At 44.9% G+C, this 18,766-nt stretch overlaps 1 protein-coding gene across 1 annotated transcript in view; it reads left to right on the top strand.

Annotated features, from left to right (window-relative positions):
• Window positions 1-18,766, top strand: part of LOC141102649 (uncharacterized) — a 97,656-nt gene that overhangs the window by 46,261 nt on the left and 32,629 nt on the right. The window contains exons 19-23 of the mRNA XM_073591556.1: window positions 2,471-2,643; window positions 4,529-4,591; window positions 12,873-13,122; window positions 13,846-14,000; window positions 15,565-15,618. Of these exons, the coding sequence (XP_073447657.1) occupies window positions 2,471-2,643; window positions 4,529-4,591; window positions 12,873-13,122; window positions 13,846-14,000; window positions 15,565-15,618 (695 nt within the window). The remainder of the gene's footprint in view (window positions 1-2,470; window positions 2,644-4,528; window positions 4,592-12,872; window positions 13,123-13,845; window positions 14,001-15,564; window positions 15,619-18,766) is intronic.

The raw sequence follows: 18,766 nt of genomic DNA, 5'->3' as shown, positions 1-18,766 counted from the left end.
TCTGCTGTTGGGCTCTAGATCTGAACCTGGGACTTCTGCAGTGTCTGGCTGTAGCTCTTCTTGATGGGCCTCCTAAGATGCTGGACTAGTTTCTGATGAACCTTGAACTCTTTGCTCCTCCCATGAACTTCCTATTTAAGCCATGCCTTAGCACTTCCTGTTTGCCAGATTATTGTCCTCTCTCCAGCTGATATCTTGCTCCTTTGCATACCGGCAGATGTACTTCTCAGTGCTATTACTCGTTATTGACCTTGTTCATGACTACATTTCGCTTGATCCCATCCAGCTATTACTCATTACTCACCCTTGCCTTGTTCATCAACTACACTTCTGCTTGTTCCTTATCTGCTTTACCCGCTACCTGACTCTCGCTTGCTCTCTTCCTGCTGGGGCAATCCTGAGGGCAGCCACCTGACATTAGCACTCAGTGAAACTCATATCCACCATCAGGAGCTCTGGTGAAGACCAGCTAGTGCTTAGACCCTGCACCTTGGGTGAGCCTGGGTCATCTGCTAGCAGATCTGTTTGTGTAGTAATCCAACTACTTGAACGACTCATGAATCTCTCAGCTGCTACAGACAGGGCAGTCATCAGAAATGTTGGGGCCACTTACACAGCTTTAGGCCTAGGCCCCCCCCCAGGCCTGACCGCGAACATTCCCCAGGGCCTGCCCACTGGGTATCCCACCAAATTCCTCCACTTGCCATTCCACTGATTCCCATCCCATGTCCTCCACCTTTTCCATCCCATGTCCTCCTCCTCCACTCCCACCCCCACATCTCATGTCCTTATCCAGTCTCCCCCATCCCATGCCTCCTCTACCATATCCTCCATGCCATGTCCTCTTTCAACTCCAGTCCTATCTCCTGCATCCCATATCCTCTTCCTTCTCCAGTCCCATCTCCTCCATACCATGTCCTCTTCCACCTCCAGTCCCATCTCCTGCATCCCATGTCCTCTTCCTCCTCCAGTCCCATCTCCTCCATGCCATGTCCTCTTCCACCTCCAGTCCCATCTCCTGCATCCCATGTTCTCTTCCTCCTCCAGTCCCATATCCTCCATGCCATGTCCTCTTCCACCTCCAGTCCCTATCCCATGTCCTCTTTCTTCTCCACTCCCATCTCCTCCTTCCCATGTCCTGCTCCTCCTCCAGTCCCATCTCGTCCATCCCATGTCCTCTTCCTCCTCCAGTCCCATCTCCTCCACCCCATGTCCTCCTCCAGTCCCATCTCCTCCACCCCATGTCCTCCTCCAGTCCCATCTCCTCCACCCCATGTCCTCGTCCAGTCCTATCTCCTCCATCCCATGTCCTCCTCCAGTCCCAGCTCCTCTATCCCATATCCTCCTCCAGTCCCATCTCCTCCATCCCATGTCCTCCTCCTCCTCCAGTCCAATCTCGTCCATCCCACGTCCTCCTCCAGTCCCATCTCTTCCATCCAATATCCTCCATTTTATACAGGCCCAATGATAGCGTTACATTTATACTTTTTATCTGCATTAACATTTTTTTAAACTAACAATGATTAAAATAGAAAGCAAGACCTTTGGTTTTTTGTTTTGTTACACATTTTTCTTTACAGATTTCATAGAAAATGAAATAGTTTTTGCAAGACAATATTACTAAATGAAAGCCTTGTGTGTCTCAGAGCAAAATCCATATCTAGGTATTACTTTGTTATATTAAGGGGGTTTGTCATACTATTTATAAAAATTATTTGGACGAATGTCGCAAGCTTTCATGCAGGCTGAATGAAATGTCCCCATAATTTTTCATAAGGGATCATTGCCCTCTGAAGAACAGTCTGTAGTGGATTGTTTTTCAGAGGGCATTTGACAGGCGGTGTGGTCTACTCATTGCCTGTTTTAACCCCTTAAAAACCCGCACCACTGTGCCACAATGCAGGCCGTCGAAATAGGTCATGTATTTCAGGCAGTACTGCCCACTGAACGTGACAGAGGGGATTATTTTTGCCATACCACAATGAAAAGCATTGCCACCATGGCAGGTGTACACCCCCATCTGCTACAGTTCCATCTTAAGAAGGAGCGGTGGGGGGGGTGGGGGTGGGGTCAGTAAAAACATGGCTCAACCACCCCACCCTCCCCACTGCAAGTGCAGAAATAGCCTAATAAAATTCATTCCTAGATCGTCAGCTCCATCTAGTGGCCAAAAGTGAGAAAATATACTGTGTTTTGGCCACTAGATGAAGCTGATGATCAAAGAAGTTAATCTATTACAGAAAATACGGGTACATTTACTCCAGCTGGCAAAAATGCTTGTGATATTCTTCAATCAAATTTTAAAAAAATAGACCCCCCCAATTAATGACAAAGTTATTGTAAAATAAACAAGCCTGTACCAGAAATGTAAAAATTGCCCTGGTGCATAAGAGTTATACAGGTGTGAGAGCTGAACGGATTGTGGAGAATTCTGGTAAAAGATACGATGATATGTCGTGTTTGTCTTCAGATGTGCTCAGATTCCATCCCTCCTTGATCCTGGAGACACCTTCTACTTTGACTGTGAAGGAATGGAGGGGCGCTATGTGTCCATTGTTATCCCAAACCGTCAGGAGTGGCTGCATATCTGTGAAGTTCAGGTGTTTGCCAAATCCACCGAGAGCCAATCAGAGGACAGAGAAGGTCAGTAACTGCTCCCTATGAAAGGGATGTTGGACTGAGAGAACATTTTGTATTATCTGCAGTAATATCTGCAGGGTGGGTATAAATGGGTAAATTGGGTAAATAAAATTAAGTGCGTAACTATTGCTACTGCTATGGGGCCCTGAAGCACAGGGGGGGCCCTGTCTTGCTAAACAGTAATTAATACAAGTGAGGATGGCACATAAAAGGTGATTATATGTTTGTATATACAGTGATTGCACTGAAAAACAATTTGTTATCGTTGGAGAAAATGCTATCAAAATAAAGATTAGAGAGTTGGGGGGATGGGGTGCATTGTGTTGCCTTGCTATAGTAGGGCTCCGTCAGATATTGGGGTTGATGCACTTTGCAAGTACAGTTGCTCCAGATCTTAATAAATTAGTTAAGGTAAAACTATAGGCAAAACTTTTTTTGTTTTCATTTGGGTAGGGTAAGATTTTGTTTTTCGCCATCTGTGTGCCATTGGAGAGATTTCCCTTCACTTCCCGTCCCATAGCTAAACAGGAATTGAGAGGAAATTCCTGCAAATAAAGGGAATTCCTTGGGGACCCCCGGGTCACCAGAACTAGTGTCCCCTTTGGAAGATTTCCCCTCTGTTACATTTCTAGGGACCCAAAATTTGGGATTTTCTTTTACTTTCACCCTCAATGATAATGGTAAACAGGAGAGATAGAGAGGGTGGATCTCCCTAATGGAGGCACAGATAGCAATAAAAACTGACAAGGGGTCTAATCCTTCTCCACCCTATCCAAAGCTAAAAAAAAAGTTTTGCCTTTAGCTATACTTTTTAAGTTTCAGTTTGTAAAGAATACGTGCAAGGAAAATTAAAAGACAGAATTTTTTCTTGCACATGATTGGATGATGGAAGTCAGACAGCCCCCCCCCCCCCCCATTCATTTACTAAGTTCTGGAGCAACTGCACTTGCAAAGTGCACAGTCTATCTGTCTCCAGTAAATAAACCTCATTATATACACCCACAAATAATACAAGTCTTCAGGACTGCGCATACCCACTTGGAGCAGGTTAACCACAGGTCAGAAGGAGGTCAACCACAGGTCAGAAGGAGGTCAACCACAGGTCAGAAGAGGGTCAACCATAGGTCAGAAGGGGGTCAACCTCAGTTCAGAAGGGGGTCAATCACATGTCAGAAGGGGGTCAACCACAAGTCAGAAGGGGGTCAACCACAGGTCAGAAGGGGGCCAACCACAGGTCAGGAGGGGGTAAACCACTGGTTAGAAGAAGGTCAACCACAGGTCAGAAGGGGGTCAACCACAGGTCAGAAGGGGGTCAACCACAGGTCAGAAGGGGGTCAATCACAGGTCAAAAAGAGGTCCACCACAGGTCAGAAGGAAGTCAACCACAGGTCAGAAGGAGATCAGCCACAGGTCAGAAGGAGGTCAACCAAAGTTTAAGTGCACCTGTCTATGAATTTTGAATGATCACAGAAGTGTCTCAAACTGATGTCATCGATGCCACGGACACAAGCCCTGGTCACAGTGGCAACCAGTAGGTGTGTAGAAAGCTTTCGTTACAATGTATCAATTGGCAGTGAGTTCCTCATGGAAGACATAGGGAGAGCTCTGGAGGAGGAAGCAGCTTTAGATAGTGCCACGGTGGGACAGCGACATCCTCCAGAAGTCTCTCCATGTGCCTTCTAATGACATTTTGGGGGATTCCTGCATCAGATAACCTCTGGTAATATGAAAAAAGTGGTTGTCCTGGTGTGTAGGCGCTATTACACATTTTCATTAGTGTTTTATTGTGGTGTTGAAAGGCATACATATGATCATCAGGGACATTTAAATATACAGCTCTGAATAAAGCATATTACAAAATGTATCTTTTATTGTTACATTTCCTCAGTGAAACCAAAAGATGAAGATGGAAACAAAGTATCTAAAGTATCTAAGCCAAACGTAGAAACGGGTAAGTTTCTGGTTCCAGTCCTGCAAATAAGACTTTCTAGGAGAAAGGCCTTCTGGGTAATTGTTACCTGCGAGTCATGTGTCTGCTTGGTTCTCAAAGTGTAACTAAAACTGAGAGCAAAAAATGATGGATGGGCTTTGGGTTGGGGTAGAACCTTCGTATTTGGCCATTTCATCCACCTGAATGCCCGGCTGCTATAATTTGGTTAGTGACGTCACCCAGAATTCCCGGTAATGTTGCGTACATTCCAGCAGCTCCAGGTATTCTATAATTTAGCATCATTAGCGTGGCGGGGCAGAATCATCATCAGCCAATGGGTCGTTGTGCCAGGGAAACATCTTCGAGCGGCTGATGATCAAGTTTGACAATGGATCTACATTGATGGACGATTGATGATTTATTTACATCAGGGAATGCTGTTTACTTTTTTTGTTGTTAAGAGACTTTGCCGTGGTGTTGGAACCATTTTATTTACTTTTCACTTTTTTTATAGTGAATAACAATGGGTGCTTACGTACCCTTGTATTCATTCCCCTGAGGGGGGCAGGATATCTTGGGGGCCCTTACTGTAAAAGAATCCTTTTAGGTAACAGGTTGTGGGTAAGAGGCCCTTGAAGAACATTTGTGAGGTCAGGCACTGATGTTGGATGAGAAGGCCTGGCTTGCAGTCTCCACTCTAATTCATCCCAAAGGTGTTCCATCGGGTTGAGGTCAGGCCAGTCAAGTTCCTCCACACCAAACTTGCTCCTCCATGTCTTTATGGACCTTGCTTTGTGCACTGGTCTAAATCATTTGGTGGAGGGGTGATTATGGTGTGTGGGGGTTGTTCCCTTATTTTCAGTGAAGGGAACTCTTAAGGCGTCGGCATACCAAGACATTTTGGACAATTTCATTCTCCCAACTTTGGGGGAACAGTTTGGCGATGGCCCCTTCCTGTTCCAACATTACTGCCCACCAGTGCACAAAGCAAGGTCCATAAAGACATGGATGAGCGAGTTTGGGGCGGAGGAAATTGAATGGCCTGCACAGAGTCCTGACCTCAACCCGATAGAAGACCTTTGGGATGAATTAGAGTGGAGACTGTGAGCCAGACCTTCTCATCCAACATCAGCGCCTGACCTCACAGATGCGCTTCTGGAAGAATGGTCAAACATTCCCATAGACACACTCCTATACCTTCTGGGTGGCCTTCCCAGAAGAGTTGAAGCTGTTATAGCTGCAAAGGGCGGAGCCAACTCAATATTGAACACTACAGACTAAGACTGGGATGTCATTAAATGTCATGTGTGTGTAAAGGCAGGCGTCCCAATACTCTTGGTAATATAGCATATATCCATTCGGCATGTATCTACAGTAGGGGTGAGCCGAACACCCCCCTGTTCGGTTCGCACCAGAACATGCGAACAGGAAAAAAGTTTGTTCGATCACGCAAACACCGTTAAAGTCTATGGGACACGAACATGAATAATCAAAAGTGCTAATTTTAAAGGCTTATATGCAAGTTATTGTCATAAAAAGTGTTTGGGGACCCGGGTCCTGCCCCAGGGGACATGGATCAATGCAAAAAAAAGTTTTAAAAACTGCCTTTTTTCAGGAGCAGTGATTTTAATAATGCTTAAAGTCAAACAATAAAAGTGTAATATCCCTTTAAATTTCATAGCTTGGGGGTGTCTATAGTATGCCTGTAAAGGGGCGCATGTTTCCCGTGTTTAGAACAGTCTGACAGCAAAATGACATTTGAAAGGAAAAAAGCCATTTAAAACTACCCGCGGCTATTGCATTGCCGGTCCGACAATACACATAAAAGTTTATTGATAAAAACGGCATGGGAATTCCCCACAGGGGAACCCCAAACCAAAATTTTAAAAAAAATGACGTGGGGGGTCCCCCTAAATTCCATACCAGGCCCTTCAGGTCTGGTATGGATATTAAGGGGAACTCCGGCCAAAATTTAAAAAAAAATGATGTGGGGGTCCCCCTAAATTCCATACCAGGCCCTTCAGGTCTGGTATGGATTTTAAGGGGAACCCCGCACCAAAATGAAAAAAAAAAACAGCATGGGGTCCCCCCAAAAATCCATACCAGACCCTTATCAAAGCACGCAACCTGGCAGGCCGCAGGAAAAGAGGGGGGGCGAGAGAGCGCCCCCCCTCCTGAACCGTACCAGGCCACATGCCCTCAACATTGGGAGGGTGCTTTGGGGTAGCCCCCAAAACACCTTGTCCCCATGTTGATAAGGACAAGGGCCTCATCCCCACAACCCTGGCCGGTGGTTGTGGGGGTCTGCGGGTGGGGGCTTATCGGAATCTGGAAGCCCTCTTTAACAAGGTTACCCCCAGATCCTGGCCCCCCCCTGTGTGAAATGGTAAGGGGGTACAAGTACCCCTAGCATTTCACTAAAAAACTGTCAAAAATGTTAAAAATGACAAGAGACAGTTTTTGACAATTCCTTTATTTAAATGCTTCTTCTTTCTTCTTTCTTCTATCTTCCTTCATCTTCTTCTTCTTCTTCTTCTTCTGGTTCTTCTGGCTCTTCTGGTTCTTCCTCCGGCGTTCTCGTCCAGCATCTCCTCCACGGCGTCTTCTATCTTCTTCTCCTCGGGCCGCTCCGCACCCCTGGCATGGGGGGAGGCTCCCGCTCTTCTCTTCATCTTCTTCATCTTCTTCTTCTTTTCTTCTCTTCTTCTCTTCTTCTCTTCTTCATTTTCTTCTCCGGGCCGCTCCGCATCCATGCTGGCATGGAGGGAGGCTCCCGCTGTGTGACGCGTCTCCTCGTCTGACGGTTCTTAAATAACTGGGGGCAGGGCCCCTCTGATGCACGGTGACTTGGCGGGACTTCCCTGTGACGTCACGGGGATTGCCACAGAGAAGTCCCGTCATGTCCCATGCGTCAGACGGGGGCGGGGTCACCGGGTGGCCCCGCCCCCCGTTATTTAAGAACTGTCAGAAGAGGAGACGCCGTCACACAGCAGGAGCCTCCCTCCACGCCAGCATGGATGCGGAGCGGCCCGGAGAAGAAAATGAAGAAGAGGAGAAGAAAAGAAGAAGAGAAGAGGATGAAGAGGAGAGCGGGAGCCTCCCCCCATGCCATGGGTGCGGAGCGGCCCGAGGAAAAGAGGATAGAAGACGCCGCGGAGGAGATGCTGGACGAGAATGCCGGAGGAAGAACCAGAAGATATATTGGAAAAACCTGCGCTAATGAGCAAGACAAAATGCTTAAATTCACAAAATGCAGCTGCAACAAAATACTTCAAATATCCATAAAGTAAAAAACATATATAAACTAAAACATTGTGCGCTAGCATAACATGTAATGAGGTTTTACGATTAGAAGGCTCCTTGAGGTAATATCCGGAGCTACAATATGTTTAAATCCCAATGTAAGGAAATAACAAAACAACAAATTAGGGTTGTAAATTATAACATATCTCCATAAAAAGTTAATAGAAAAAGAAATGAAAGTTCTGAAGATGCGTTTGAACGCTCAATCGTTTAAAAGACACCACATTCAGTCCATGAATAACCAGATAGCAAAAACAAAATATGTGAGGAAGAAATGCCGTTCCTTTGATGTGTCACATCAGGGTAGAAAGGTGAAAAGGGTGCAGAAATACTTCCGAGCCACCATTAGTTGCGGGAGAGGAGTAATGGATGTGCCCTTACCCCATTTGTTGGACCTCCTCTGTGGCGAGGTCATACGAACTTGCAGATATAACCCTCTGCAGGGACAGATGAGATATAGAGAACCAGAAGAGCCAGAAGAAGAAGATGAAGGAAGATAGAAGAAAGAAGAAGCATTTAAATAAAGGAATTGTCAAAAACTGTCTCTTGTTATTTTTAACATTCTTGACAGTTTTTTAGTGAAATCCCTTACCATTTCACACAGGGGGGAGGGCCGGGATCTGGGGGTCCCCTTGTTAAAGGGGGCTTCCAGATTCCGATAAGCCCCCCGCCCGCAGACCCCCACAACCACCGGCCAGGGTTGTGGGGATGAGGCCCTTGTCCTCATCAACATGGGGACAAGGTGTTTTGGGGGCTACCCCAAAGCACCCTCCCAATGTTAAGGGCATGTGGCCTGGTACGGTTCAGGAGGGGGGGCACTCTCTCGTCCCCCCCTCTTTTCCTGCGGCCTGCCAGGTTGCGTGCTCGGATAAGGGTCTGGTATGGATTTTTGGGGGGACCCCACGCCGTTTTTTTGGGTTTTTTGGCGCGGGGTTCCCCTTAAAATCCATACCAGACCTGAAGGGTCTGGTATGGAATTTAGGGGGACCCCCACGTCATTTTTTTAAAAAATTTTGGCCGGGGTTCTCCTAAATATCCATACCAGACCTGAAGGGCCTGGTATGGAATTTAGGGGGACCCCCACGTAATTTTTTTTAAAATTATGGTTCGGGGTTCCCCTGTGGGGAATTCCCATGCCGTTTTTATCAATGAACTTCTATGTGTGTTGTCGGACCGGCAATGCAATAGCCGCGGGTAGTTTTAAATGGCTTTTTTCCTTTCAAATGTCATTTTGCTGTCAGACTGTTCTAAACACGGGAAACATGCGCCCCTTTACAGGCATACTATAGACACTCCCCAGCTACGAAATTTAAAGGAATATTACACTTTTATTGTTTGACTTTAAGCATTATTAAAATCACTGCTCCTGAAAAAAACGGCCATTTTTAAAACTTTTTTTTGCATTGATCCATGTCCCCGGGGGCAGGATCCAGGTCCCCAAACACTTTTTATGACAATAACTTGCATATAAGCCTTTAAAATTAGCACTTTTGATTTCTCCCATAGACTTTTAAAGGGTGTTCCGTGGCATTCGAATTTGCCGCGAACACCCCAAATTGTTCGCTGTTCGGCGAACTTGCGAACAGCCAATGTTCGAGTTGAACATGTGTTCGACTCGAACTTGAAGTTCATCCCTAATCTACAGCTACAAATCTATTAATTACTGAATGGCTTCAGTAGACAGAAACATTTACATATAATTTAAAGTGGATGTAAAGGCCTGCACATTCTATGCACGAAGGTAAAAAAAAACCTTCTGTTTGCAGAAGCCCCCCTTATACTTACCTGAGCCCCATCCTGATCCAGCAATGTGCATGAGAGCAGCGGCTCTCCCGGGTCTCTTCCTCCTCACTGCCAGAGACAGCAGCATTGGCTTCCTCTACTGCCGATCACAGCCAGTGAGCCAATGAAGAGAGAGTGGGGCTGAGCCGTGCTCTGTGTGTGTGAATGGACACATAGAGCAGCAACTCGGGAGTGAGCCTGCTTGGGTGACCCCCATAGCAAGCTTTATAGACCCCAGAACTCTCCATAAAGAGGACCTGTCATCTCTTATTTCTATTACATGAGATCTCCATAAAGAGGACCTGTCATCTCTTATTTCTATACATGAGATCTTCATAAAGAGGACCTGTCATCTCTTATTTCTATTACATGAGATCTCTCCATAAAGAGGACCTGTCATCCCTTATTTCTATTACATGAGATCTCCATAAAGAGGACCTGTCATCTCTTATTTCTATTACATGAGATCTCCATAAAGAGGACCTGTCATCTCTTATTTCTATTACATGATCTCTCCATAAAGAGGACCTGTCATCCCTTATTTCTATTACATGAGATCTCCATAAAGAGGACCTGTCATCTCTTATTTCTATTACATGAGATCTCTCCATAAAGAGGACCTGTCATCCCTTATTTCTATTACATGAGATCTCCATAAAGAGGACCTGTAATCTCTTATTTCTATTACAAGAGAAGTTCCATTCCTTGTAATAGGACTAAAAGTGAAAAAAACACACATTTAATGTGCCCCCATACTTCCGTGCTCGTGCGCAGAAATGAAAGCCTACGCAAGTCGGTGTTTGCACGAGACATGAGGTATCATCGCTAGAGCAATAATTCTAGCACTAGATCTCCTCTGTAACTCTAAACTGGTAACCTGGACAAAAATGTAAAGCATTGCCAAAGGAGATCTTTAACCACTTCAATAACAGGCACTTAGACACCTTCCTGCCCAGGCCAATTTTCAGCTTTCAGCGCTGTCACAATTTGAATGACAATTGCACGGTCATAGAACACTATTACAAATACAAATTTTTATCAGTTTGTTCCCACAATTAGAGCTTTCTTTTGGTGGTATTTGATCACCTCTGCGATTTTTATTTTTTGCGCAACAAATAAAAAAAGACAGAAAATTTTGAAAAAAAAAAAACAAGTTTTTCTTTGTTTCTGTAAAATTTTTTGTAAATAAGTACTTTTTCTTCTTCAATGAGGGGCACTGATATGGTGGCACTGACGGGCACTGATAAGGCAGCACTGATGGGCACTGATGAGGTGGCACCAATGAGGTGGCACTGATGAGGTGGCACTGATGGGCACTGATGATGGGCACTGGTATGTGGCACTGATGGGCACTTGTAGGCGGCACTGGTGGGTACTTATGGGTGGCACTGATAGGTGGCACGGATGGGCACTGATGGGCACTGATAGGTGGGCACTGATGGGAACAGATGGCACTTATAGGTGGCACTGATGGACACTGATGGGTGGCATTGCTGGGCATTACTCAGTTCATTTATTACTCTATGGTGCCAGTCAGTGTCCATTTGTGGACACTGATTGGCACAGATTGGGCACATTGGGCACATGTGGATGGCCATGGGGGATGTACCTGGCCATCTACATGTTGGGGGCTTCCCTGGTGGTCCAGTGTGGGCATCCACAGGGGGGCTGCGCTGATAAACAATCAGCGCAGACCCCTCCTGTCAGGAGAGCCACTGATCGGCTCTCCTCTACTCGTGTCTGTCAGACGCGAGTGAGGAAAAGCCGATCGATGGTTCTTCCTGTTTACATCATGATCAGCCGTGATTGGACACAGCTGATCACGTGGTAAAGAGCCTCCATTGAGGCTCACCCCCACGGCAGCGCGGCGGCTGTTATCCTGAAGGACGTCATATGACGCCCAGTCAGGATAACCGAACCACCGCCCGGCCGTCATTTTGCTACAGGCCGGGCGGGAAGTGGTTAAGTATCTTAGTTTGTCGCCATTCCACGAGTGTGCACAATTTTAAAGCATGACATGTTAGGTATCTATTTACTCGGCGAAACATCTTTCATACTTAAAAAATGTTATATATTGTTTGTGCTATGGAAGGCCCAGGAGGGCTGGTGGGGGGACCTCAGAAGAGGATGATATCCGCCGGTGTCTCGCGATTGTGTCACGTGGCGACAGAACAGGGAGATGCCTATGTAAATGAGGCATTTCCCCGTTCTGCCTAGTGACATGACAGAGATCTACTGCTCCCTGTCATTGGGAGTAGTGATCGCTGTCATGTCCTAGGTAGCCCACCCCCCCCACAGTTAGAATCACTCCCTAGGACACACTTAACCCCTTGATCGCCCCCTAGTGTTAACCCCTTCCCTACCAGTGTCCTTTACACAGTAATCAATTCATTTTTATAGCACCGATCGCTGTATAAATGACAATGGTCCCAAAATAGTGTCAAAAGTGTCCAATCTGTCTGCCATAATGTCGCAGTCACAATTAAAATCTCAGATCGCCGCCATTACTAATAAAAAAAATTGATAATAAAAATGCCACAAAACTTTCCTCTATTTTGTAGACGAGATAACTTTTACACAAACCAATCAATATACGCTTATTGCAATTTTTTTTTTTCACCAAAAATATGTAGAAGAATACGTATCAGCCTAAACTGAGGAAAAAATTAGTTTGTTGCTCTTTTTTGGTTTATAGCGCAAAAAATAAAAACCGCAGAGGTGATCAAATACCACCAAAAGAAAGCTCTATTTGTGGGGGGAAAAAAGGACATCAATTTTGTTTGGGTGCAATGTCGCACGACCGCGCAATTGTCAGTTAAAGTGACGCAGTGCCGAATCGCAAAAAGTGATCTGGTCAGGAAGGGGGGGTAAATCCTTCCGGGGGCTGAAGTGGTTAATAAAAGTCGGTCTGAGGGCACTTCTAATAAGCTGAGAAGAGATATCATTGATAATGTTGATACCAGCTCTGGTCTCTTCTGCAGCCCAATTTCCACAAGAAGTGAGGTAAAAATATGGGCAGAGGGTTCATGAGCATCTTTGCTGATCCTAGTTGTCCTGGTAAAGGGGATCCATCCTAAACCTGCAGGTGACCAAGAAGAAGGTAGAAACTCTTATAAAGAATGGTCCAAAATGCCCAAGAAAATAAACAATTCCTTCCTGATCTCCTGAGACAATCCGATGTCTCCCTACAATAATCGATCTTCTGATTATTTTTCAGTTTTTGCAAAAGAAATTATACTGTCCAACATATCTCTGTCCAGTACAAAGAACAACACTGAGGTGAAGCCACCACAAGATCCAACCAAGTGTGCCATAACCGAAGAGGAGTATGAGCCATGGTGGAGGGCAGACCTGCGTAAAACCTATAAAATTCACTCCGTGGCACTGACCAATAGAGGTGGTTCTGATCTCAGCGGGGCCGAGATTCGTGTCGGACACAATGACTCGGACTGGAGGAATAGCAGCATGTAAGAACCTGGTTTTTTTTTTGCTTGGTTTATTACATTCATTGACCAGAATACATAAAGTGTTAGGGCTTCCTTAACTGTTTAAGGACCAGCCGCCATCATTATACGGAGGCAGGTTGGCTCTCCTGTGCGAATCGCAGTCTGTGTACGTCCGCCACTTTAAGAGCGATAGGGAGCGCGTGGGCAAGCCTAGGGCGCGATGCCAGAGTGATGTCCTCCGGCCACCCATGATCGCTCCACAGGGAGCCAGAACGGGGATCTGTCAATGTAAACTGACAAATTCCTGTCTGACAGGGGAGTAGAGAGAGATCTGCTGTTCCTAGTTATTAGGAACAGCGATCTCTCTCCTCCTTCAGTCAGTCCCCTCTCCCACACAGTTAGAAACGCCTCCCAGGGAACACATTTAACCCCTTAATTGCCCCCTAGTGTTAACCCCCTCCCTGCCAGTGTCATTTATACAGTAATCAGTGCATTTTTATAACACTGATCGCTGTATAAATGTCAATGGTCCCAAAAATGTGTCAAAAGTGTCCGATCTGTCCGCCGCAATGCCGCAGTCCTGCTAAAGATTGCTGATCACTGCCATTAATAGTAAAAAAAAAAAAATGCCATAAATCTATCCTCTATTTTGAAGACATTATAACTTTTGCGCAAGTCAATCAATATATGCTTATTGCTATTGCATATATAGTATAGATCATTTCAATTATCTCCCCTATCCAGCTGCAGTGTGGTCTCCTCCATTGGATTTGGTGAAACCAACTTATTTACATGTAACTTGCTGGAGGGAAAATTCATCACCCTAGTTATCCCAGACAAGACGGCGTCTCTTGCCCTGTGTGAAGTCCAGGTGTTTGTTCAAAAAGCTGGAGCATCAGGTAACTTTGGGTCACCCCAAATACAGTCAAGAGTCAAGTATCGCAAGTTATTTATTATGTGTCATGTACCTGGCCGACGTGATGAGAGGGCTCCCCCTATGGCTGAGTACAGAGCACCCCTGAAGGTGGTGACAGTAGGTGCTGTGCCCAAAGAAGCACGGGCTGCCAACAATCTTGAAGGGACTCCTTCTGAATGCAGAGCCGGACCAGGACGACGGTAGGCTAGATGACCCTTATAGGCGGGTCTGAGCAGCAGGCTAGAGCAGATGGCTTAATAGGGAGTCGGTTGGTGCTCCAGGACAGACAGACCTGACCTTGGACCCCCCCCGTTGCTCCAGCCCACCACCGCACACCATACCCACCCCCCCGGTCGCCGGCTCACTTACCCTGCTGTGCAGGTCACAGCAGGGAGCGGCTCTCCCCTGTTTTTGCATCCATCGGCGGCGGCTTCCCCCAAGTCCGTCTCCTCTCTGTCCCCCCTCCGTCTTCTCCTCCCAGCTAATCGGGACTTCTCCTACTGGCCAATGAGGTCTTAGGACTCCCAGCCAATGGAGTCTCAGGAACCGCTTCCTGATTGGCCCTGGAGGAGAAACAGGAAGACAGTGAATATTAATTCTCTAATGTCACACAAGTGGGTGGACTCGGGACACAGTTTCTGCGCCCCCCAAGCCCACCCATTTTTGAAGTTAAATGGAGCCCCAGGTTCTAATCAAGTGCTTCTAAAAAAAAAAAAAAAAACCCCTATTGAAATCCTGCATTACGGGCCGCCACTGGTGCCAGGGTCATACACAGAGGATCAGAAGCAAAAGTGAGGAATAAGCTGGGGCCATACACTGGGAGCAAGCAGAAGCAGAGTCTGAGAGAGCAAGCTGAGGTCAGAGTCAGGAGAGAAGCTGAAGACAAGTCCAGGGAACAAGCCGGGTTGGTCATCCAAGAATATAGAGCACACGGGAACACGGGAAGCAGATGAAAAATCTAGCAAATTCTGAGCAAGAAGGCAGTCCTTATAAAGGCCATTGGGCTCCAGCTACTAGCGCATGCTGAGTGCCCCATCACACACGAACATTAGCCAAACATTCTTGGGTGGCCATATTGAAGTTTGGCACATCTGCCAGGTCTATTCCTATATTCCTATTCAGATGTGTTCCAGAAATCCACTGGGCTTCTAACTTCCCATTTAAGCAGACAACAAAGTGTCTCTGATATACTTACCTGCCCAGATTTTTATATATACATATATATATATATATATATATATATATATATATATATATATATATATATATATATATATATATCATAAACTTTAAATATTTACAGATTAAATGTTAAGCCTGGAAATTAGTTTTTTATTATAATGACCGTCTCCTGAAACCCCCCTCTTCCCCCACTTCTATGGGAAAGTTTCTGCAACATAAAATGTATTATTAGTGTGCCATTAGGCGATATGTTGTCATTTGTTGCTGATTATTATTTTTCATTTAGCTTTAGTTGAAGTAATCTAAGCAGTGAAGACCTGTACTTTAAGTTTATCTCAATATCTCATTGTGTTTCAACTTCTTAGATGACGGCTCAGGTTCGGTTGGAGACAACGAGTCCCAGCAGCCAAGTCATGGAGGTAATGGCTTGCATTGTACACATAAAGGACCGGTCACCATTGGCTGATCTTTTGCTTCAAAACACACCCTAACTAATCAGGACACACTAGTAACATTGGACCTCTGCAGACAGACCACTGCTTCCACACAGAACACAGGCTTTTATACTCAAGCTGTGGCTGCTTTCTAAAAAAAAAAAAAAAAAACCTGTTATGCCCCGTACACACGATCGGACATTCCGACAACAAAATCCATCGGATTTTTTCTGACGGATGTTGGCTCAAACTTGTCTTGCATACACCACGGTCACACAAAGTTGGTCGGAAATTTCGAACGTCAAGAATGTGGTGACGTACAACACGTACGACATGCCGAGAAAAATGAAGTTCAATAGCCAGTGCTGCTCTTCTGCTTGATTCCGAGCATGCATGGCGCTTTGTCCGTCGGATTTGTATACACACGATCGGAATTACCGACATCGGACTTCGTTGTCGGAAAATTTTAAATCCTGCTCTCAAACTTTGTATGTCGGTAATTCCGATGGAAAAAGTCAGATGGAGCCCACACACGGTCGGAATTTCCGACAACAAGGTCCGATCGCACATTTTCCATTGGAAAATCCAACCGTGTGTACGGGGCATTAGGCTCGGTTCACGCTGCCGCGACTTGGGATCCAACCCCAAGTTAGACATGTGCAGTTCGTTTTGTTCCGAACTTAAATTCGGACTAATTTTTGGGGATTTTTCATACATCGGAAATTACCGAATTACAATGGTACCGAATTTAAACAAATCTGAAATAATGGGAATTTTTTTTTTGGGATGAAATTCAAATAGTTTCCGATTTGTTTTCCAATTTCCAAAAGATAATAAAATAGAATAGAAAATGAAGGAATAGAATAGAAAACAAAATAGAATAACAAAAAAAATAATAGAATATAATAGAGTAAAACAGAACAAAATAGAATAGAAAATAAAAGAATAGAATATAATAGAAACAAAGATAAGATAAAATTTATTGTCATTGTAGAAAACAAATTCACAATTTAATTACATTTCTACTAAACACATTATTCATACATCACAAATATCAACCATGCATTTACCACACAGGATTTAATTATACCAAAAAAATCTATATATAAAAGTGTCCCCGTATTATAAAAGTATAAAAATGGTCCTCATATAAAAAAAAAACTAAACAAGACAATAAAATAAGACTTTGTGACCTCTTTTATTTCATTCCCGTATTGATGGCTTTAATAGCCTTGGGAAAGAAGCTCTTTAAATCGATTTGTCCTTGTTTTAATCTAGATTTGTAAACACAAAAGAGATGCGCAAACTATATGAACACAATATTATATTATGGTACGATGAATATATCAAAAATAACCGAATCACTAAGAAATTATTAGGTGATGGCGTATAAACATCCCAGGTGAAAGGAACATAAATAAAAGGAAGTGTTCACAAAATTATTTACATTAATGTGTCAAAAAATGTCCAAACTGAAACAAAGTAACAAGGTGAAAAAACTAGCAAGGGGAAAAAGCTAATGATGACGCCTTTCACACTCTGCAAATCTGGATCAGATGCTTCAGATCTGGAGGGGAGATGTACAGAAACGGAGCCAGATGGCCTCTTACCGAATCTGATGGACCCCAAGTTATAAGGGTCAAACTCGCCTTGTATCAACCATACACTGTGATGATTTTCAGCCGGTCTGCTCCAGACAGTCGCTCAGCAGCTCTCCCACTTGTTTTAATCACCCTAAAACATCTCCCAGATGGTAATAATTCAAAGAAATGACACCCGGGACGAGTCTCTCACTATTTTTCCTGCTCTACAAAGGCAACGAGTCTCATATATTCCTTCTAGAGAAACAAGTTCCCAACCTACAATTTTCTGCGCTGTTCCAACCACTCTCTTTAGAGCATTTTTATCTGCCTGCGTACAACTAGGATAGCAAACTAGAATACAATACATTAATGTACTCTCAATGGCAGAGCCATAGAAGGTCTCTAGTACCTTCCCAAGCCATTCTTCCTAAGGAGTCGCAAAAAATATAATAGCTGTTGCGATTTCTTAATAATGGCTTCAACGTTGATTGTCCACGATAAGTTTTCAGAAATGCATGTTCCCAAAAACACTCCACGCACACGCCTTTAATAAAAAGCGGTGCTGGTTCAGGCCTGTTCCTTCTGAAATCTACAATCAGTTCCTTTGTGTTCCTCGTGTTCAGGATCAGGTTATCCGCCGTACACCATTCCACTATCCTATCCTATCCTGTATTGCTCCTCATCGTCTCCAGTGATACAACCGATTACAGTAGTGCCATCGGCAAACGTAACTATACTATTGGTCTCATAATAGGGGGTGCAGTCATATGTGTACAGCGCATAGAGAAAGGGGACTTAAAGTGGTGTTCCGGCCGAAATTATACTTTTTAAATAAAAAATACCACTATAATACACAAGCTTAATGTATTCTAGTAAAGTTAGTCTGTAAACTAAGGTCTGTTTTGTTAGTTTATAGCAGTAGTTTGTTATTTTATAAACTTACAGCAGGCCGTGGCCATCTTAAGTGTGGGCATCTGAAGCCAGACTGTATTTCTTCCTGGATCTCATCCTTGCAGATCTCGCACATGCTCAGTGCAACACAAGCAGTGTAATAGGTTTCAGGTCAGGTTTCCATAGCAACGGCAGTGTCAGAGGAAGTTGCCGCCCCTTCCCAGAAGGCATTGCAAACAGGAAATGATGCGATGGGCCACGGCCAGGGAGGAGGAAGTGAAAAATGAATACAGCAGATATACAGTAGGTGCTGAGAAAAATAATTTAAAAATATCCAATTTGTTTACAGTGCACAGTTTAGTGAGGGATGCTGAAGAGTTGTAAAAGTGGGTGGAACTCCACTTTAAAGGGGTTGTAAACCTTCATGTTTTATCAGCTTAATGCATCATGCATTAAGTTGAAAAAACACCTGGCAGTGACCGCCCCCCCCAGCCCCCTCCCCGTTTTACTTACCTGAACCCTGGAACTTGACCCGGCGGGGACACGCTGTCTCTCTGCCCGGGGTTCTCGGCTCTTGATTGGATAGATTGATAGCAGCACAGCCATTTGCTCCCGCTGCTGTCAATCAAATCCAATGACGCGGGCGTCGGGGGGGCGGG

The sequence above is a fragment of the Aquarana catesbeiana genome, linkage group LG07 (genome assembly GCF_042186555.1).
Source record: "Aquarana catesbeiana isolate 2022-GZ linkage group LG07, ASM4218655v1, whole genome shotgun sequence".
NCBI classification, from domain to species: domain Eukaryota; kingdom Metazoa; phylum Chordata; class Amphibia; order Anura; family Ranidae; genus Aquarana; species Aquarana catesbeiana.
Note: the sequence above shows the minus strand (reverse complement) of the source record. Positions and strands in the feature narration are given on the sequence as shown.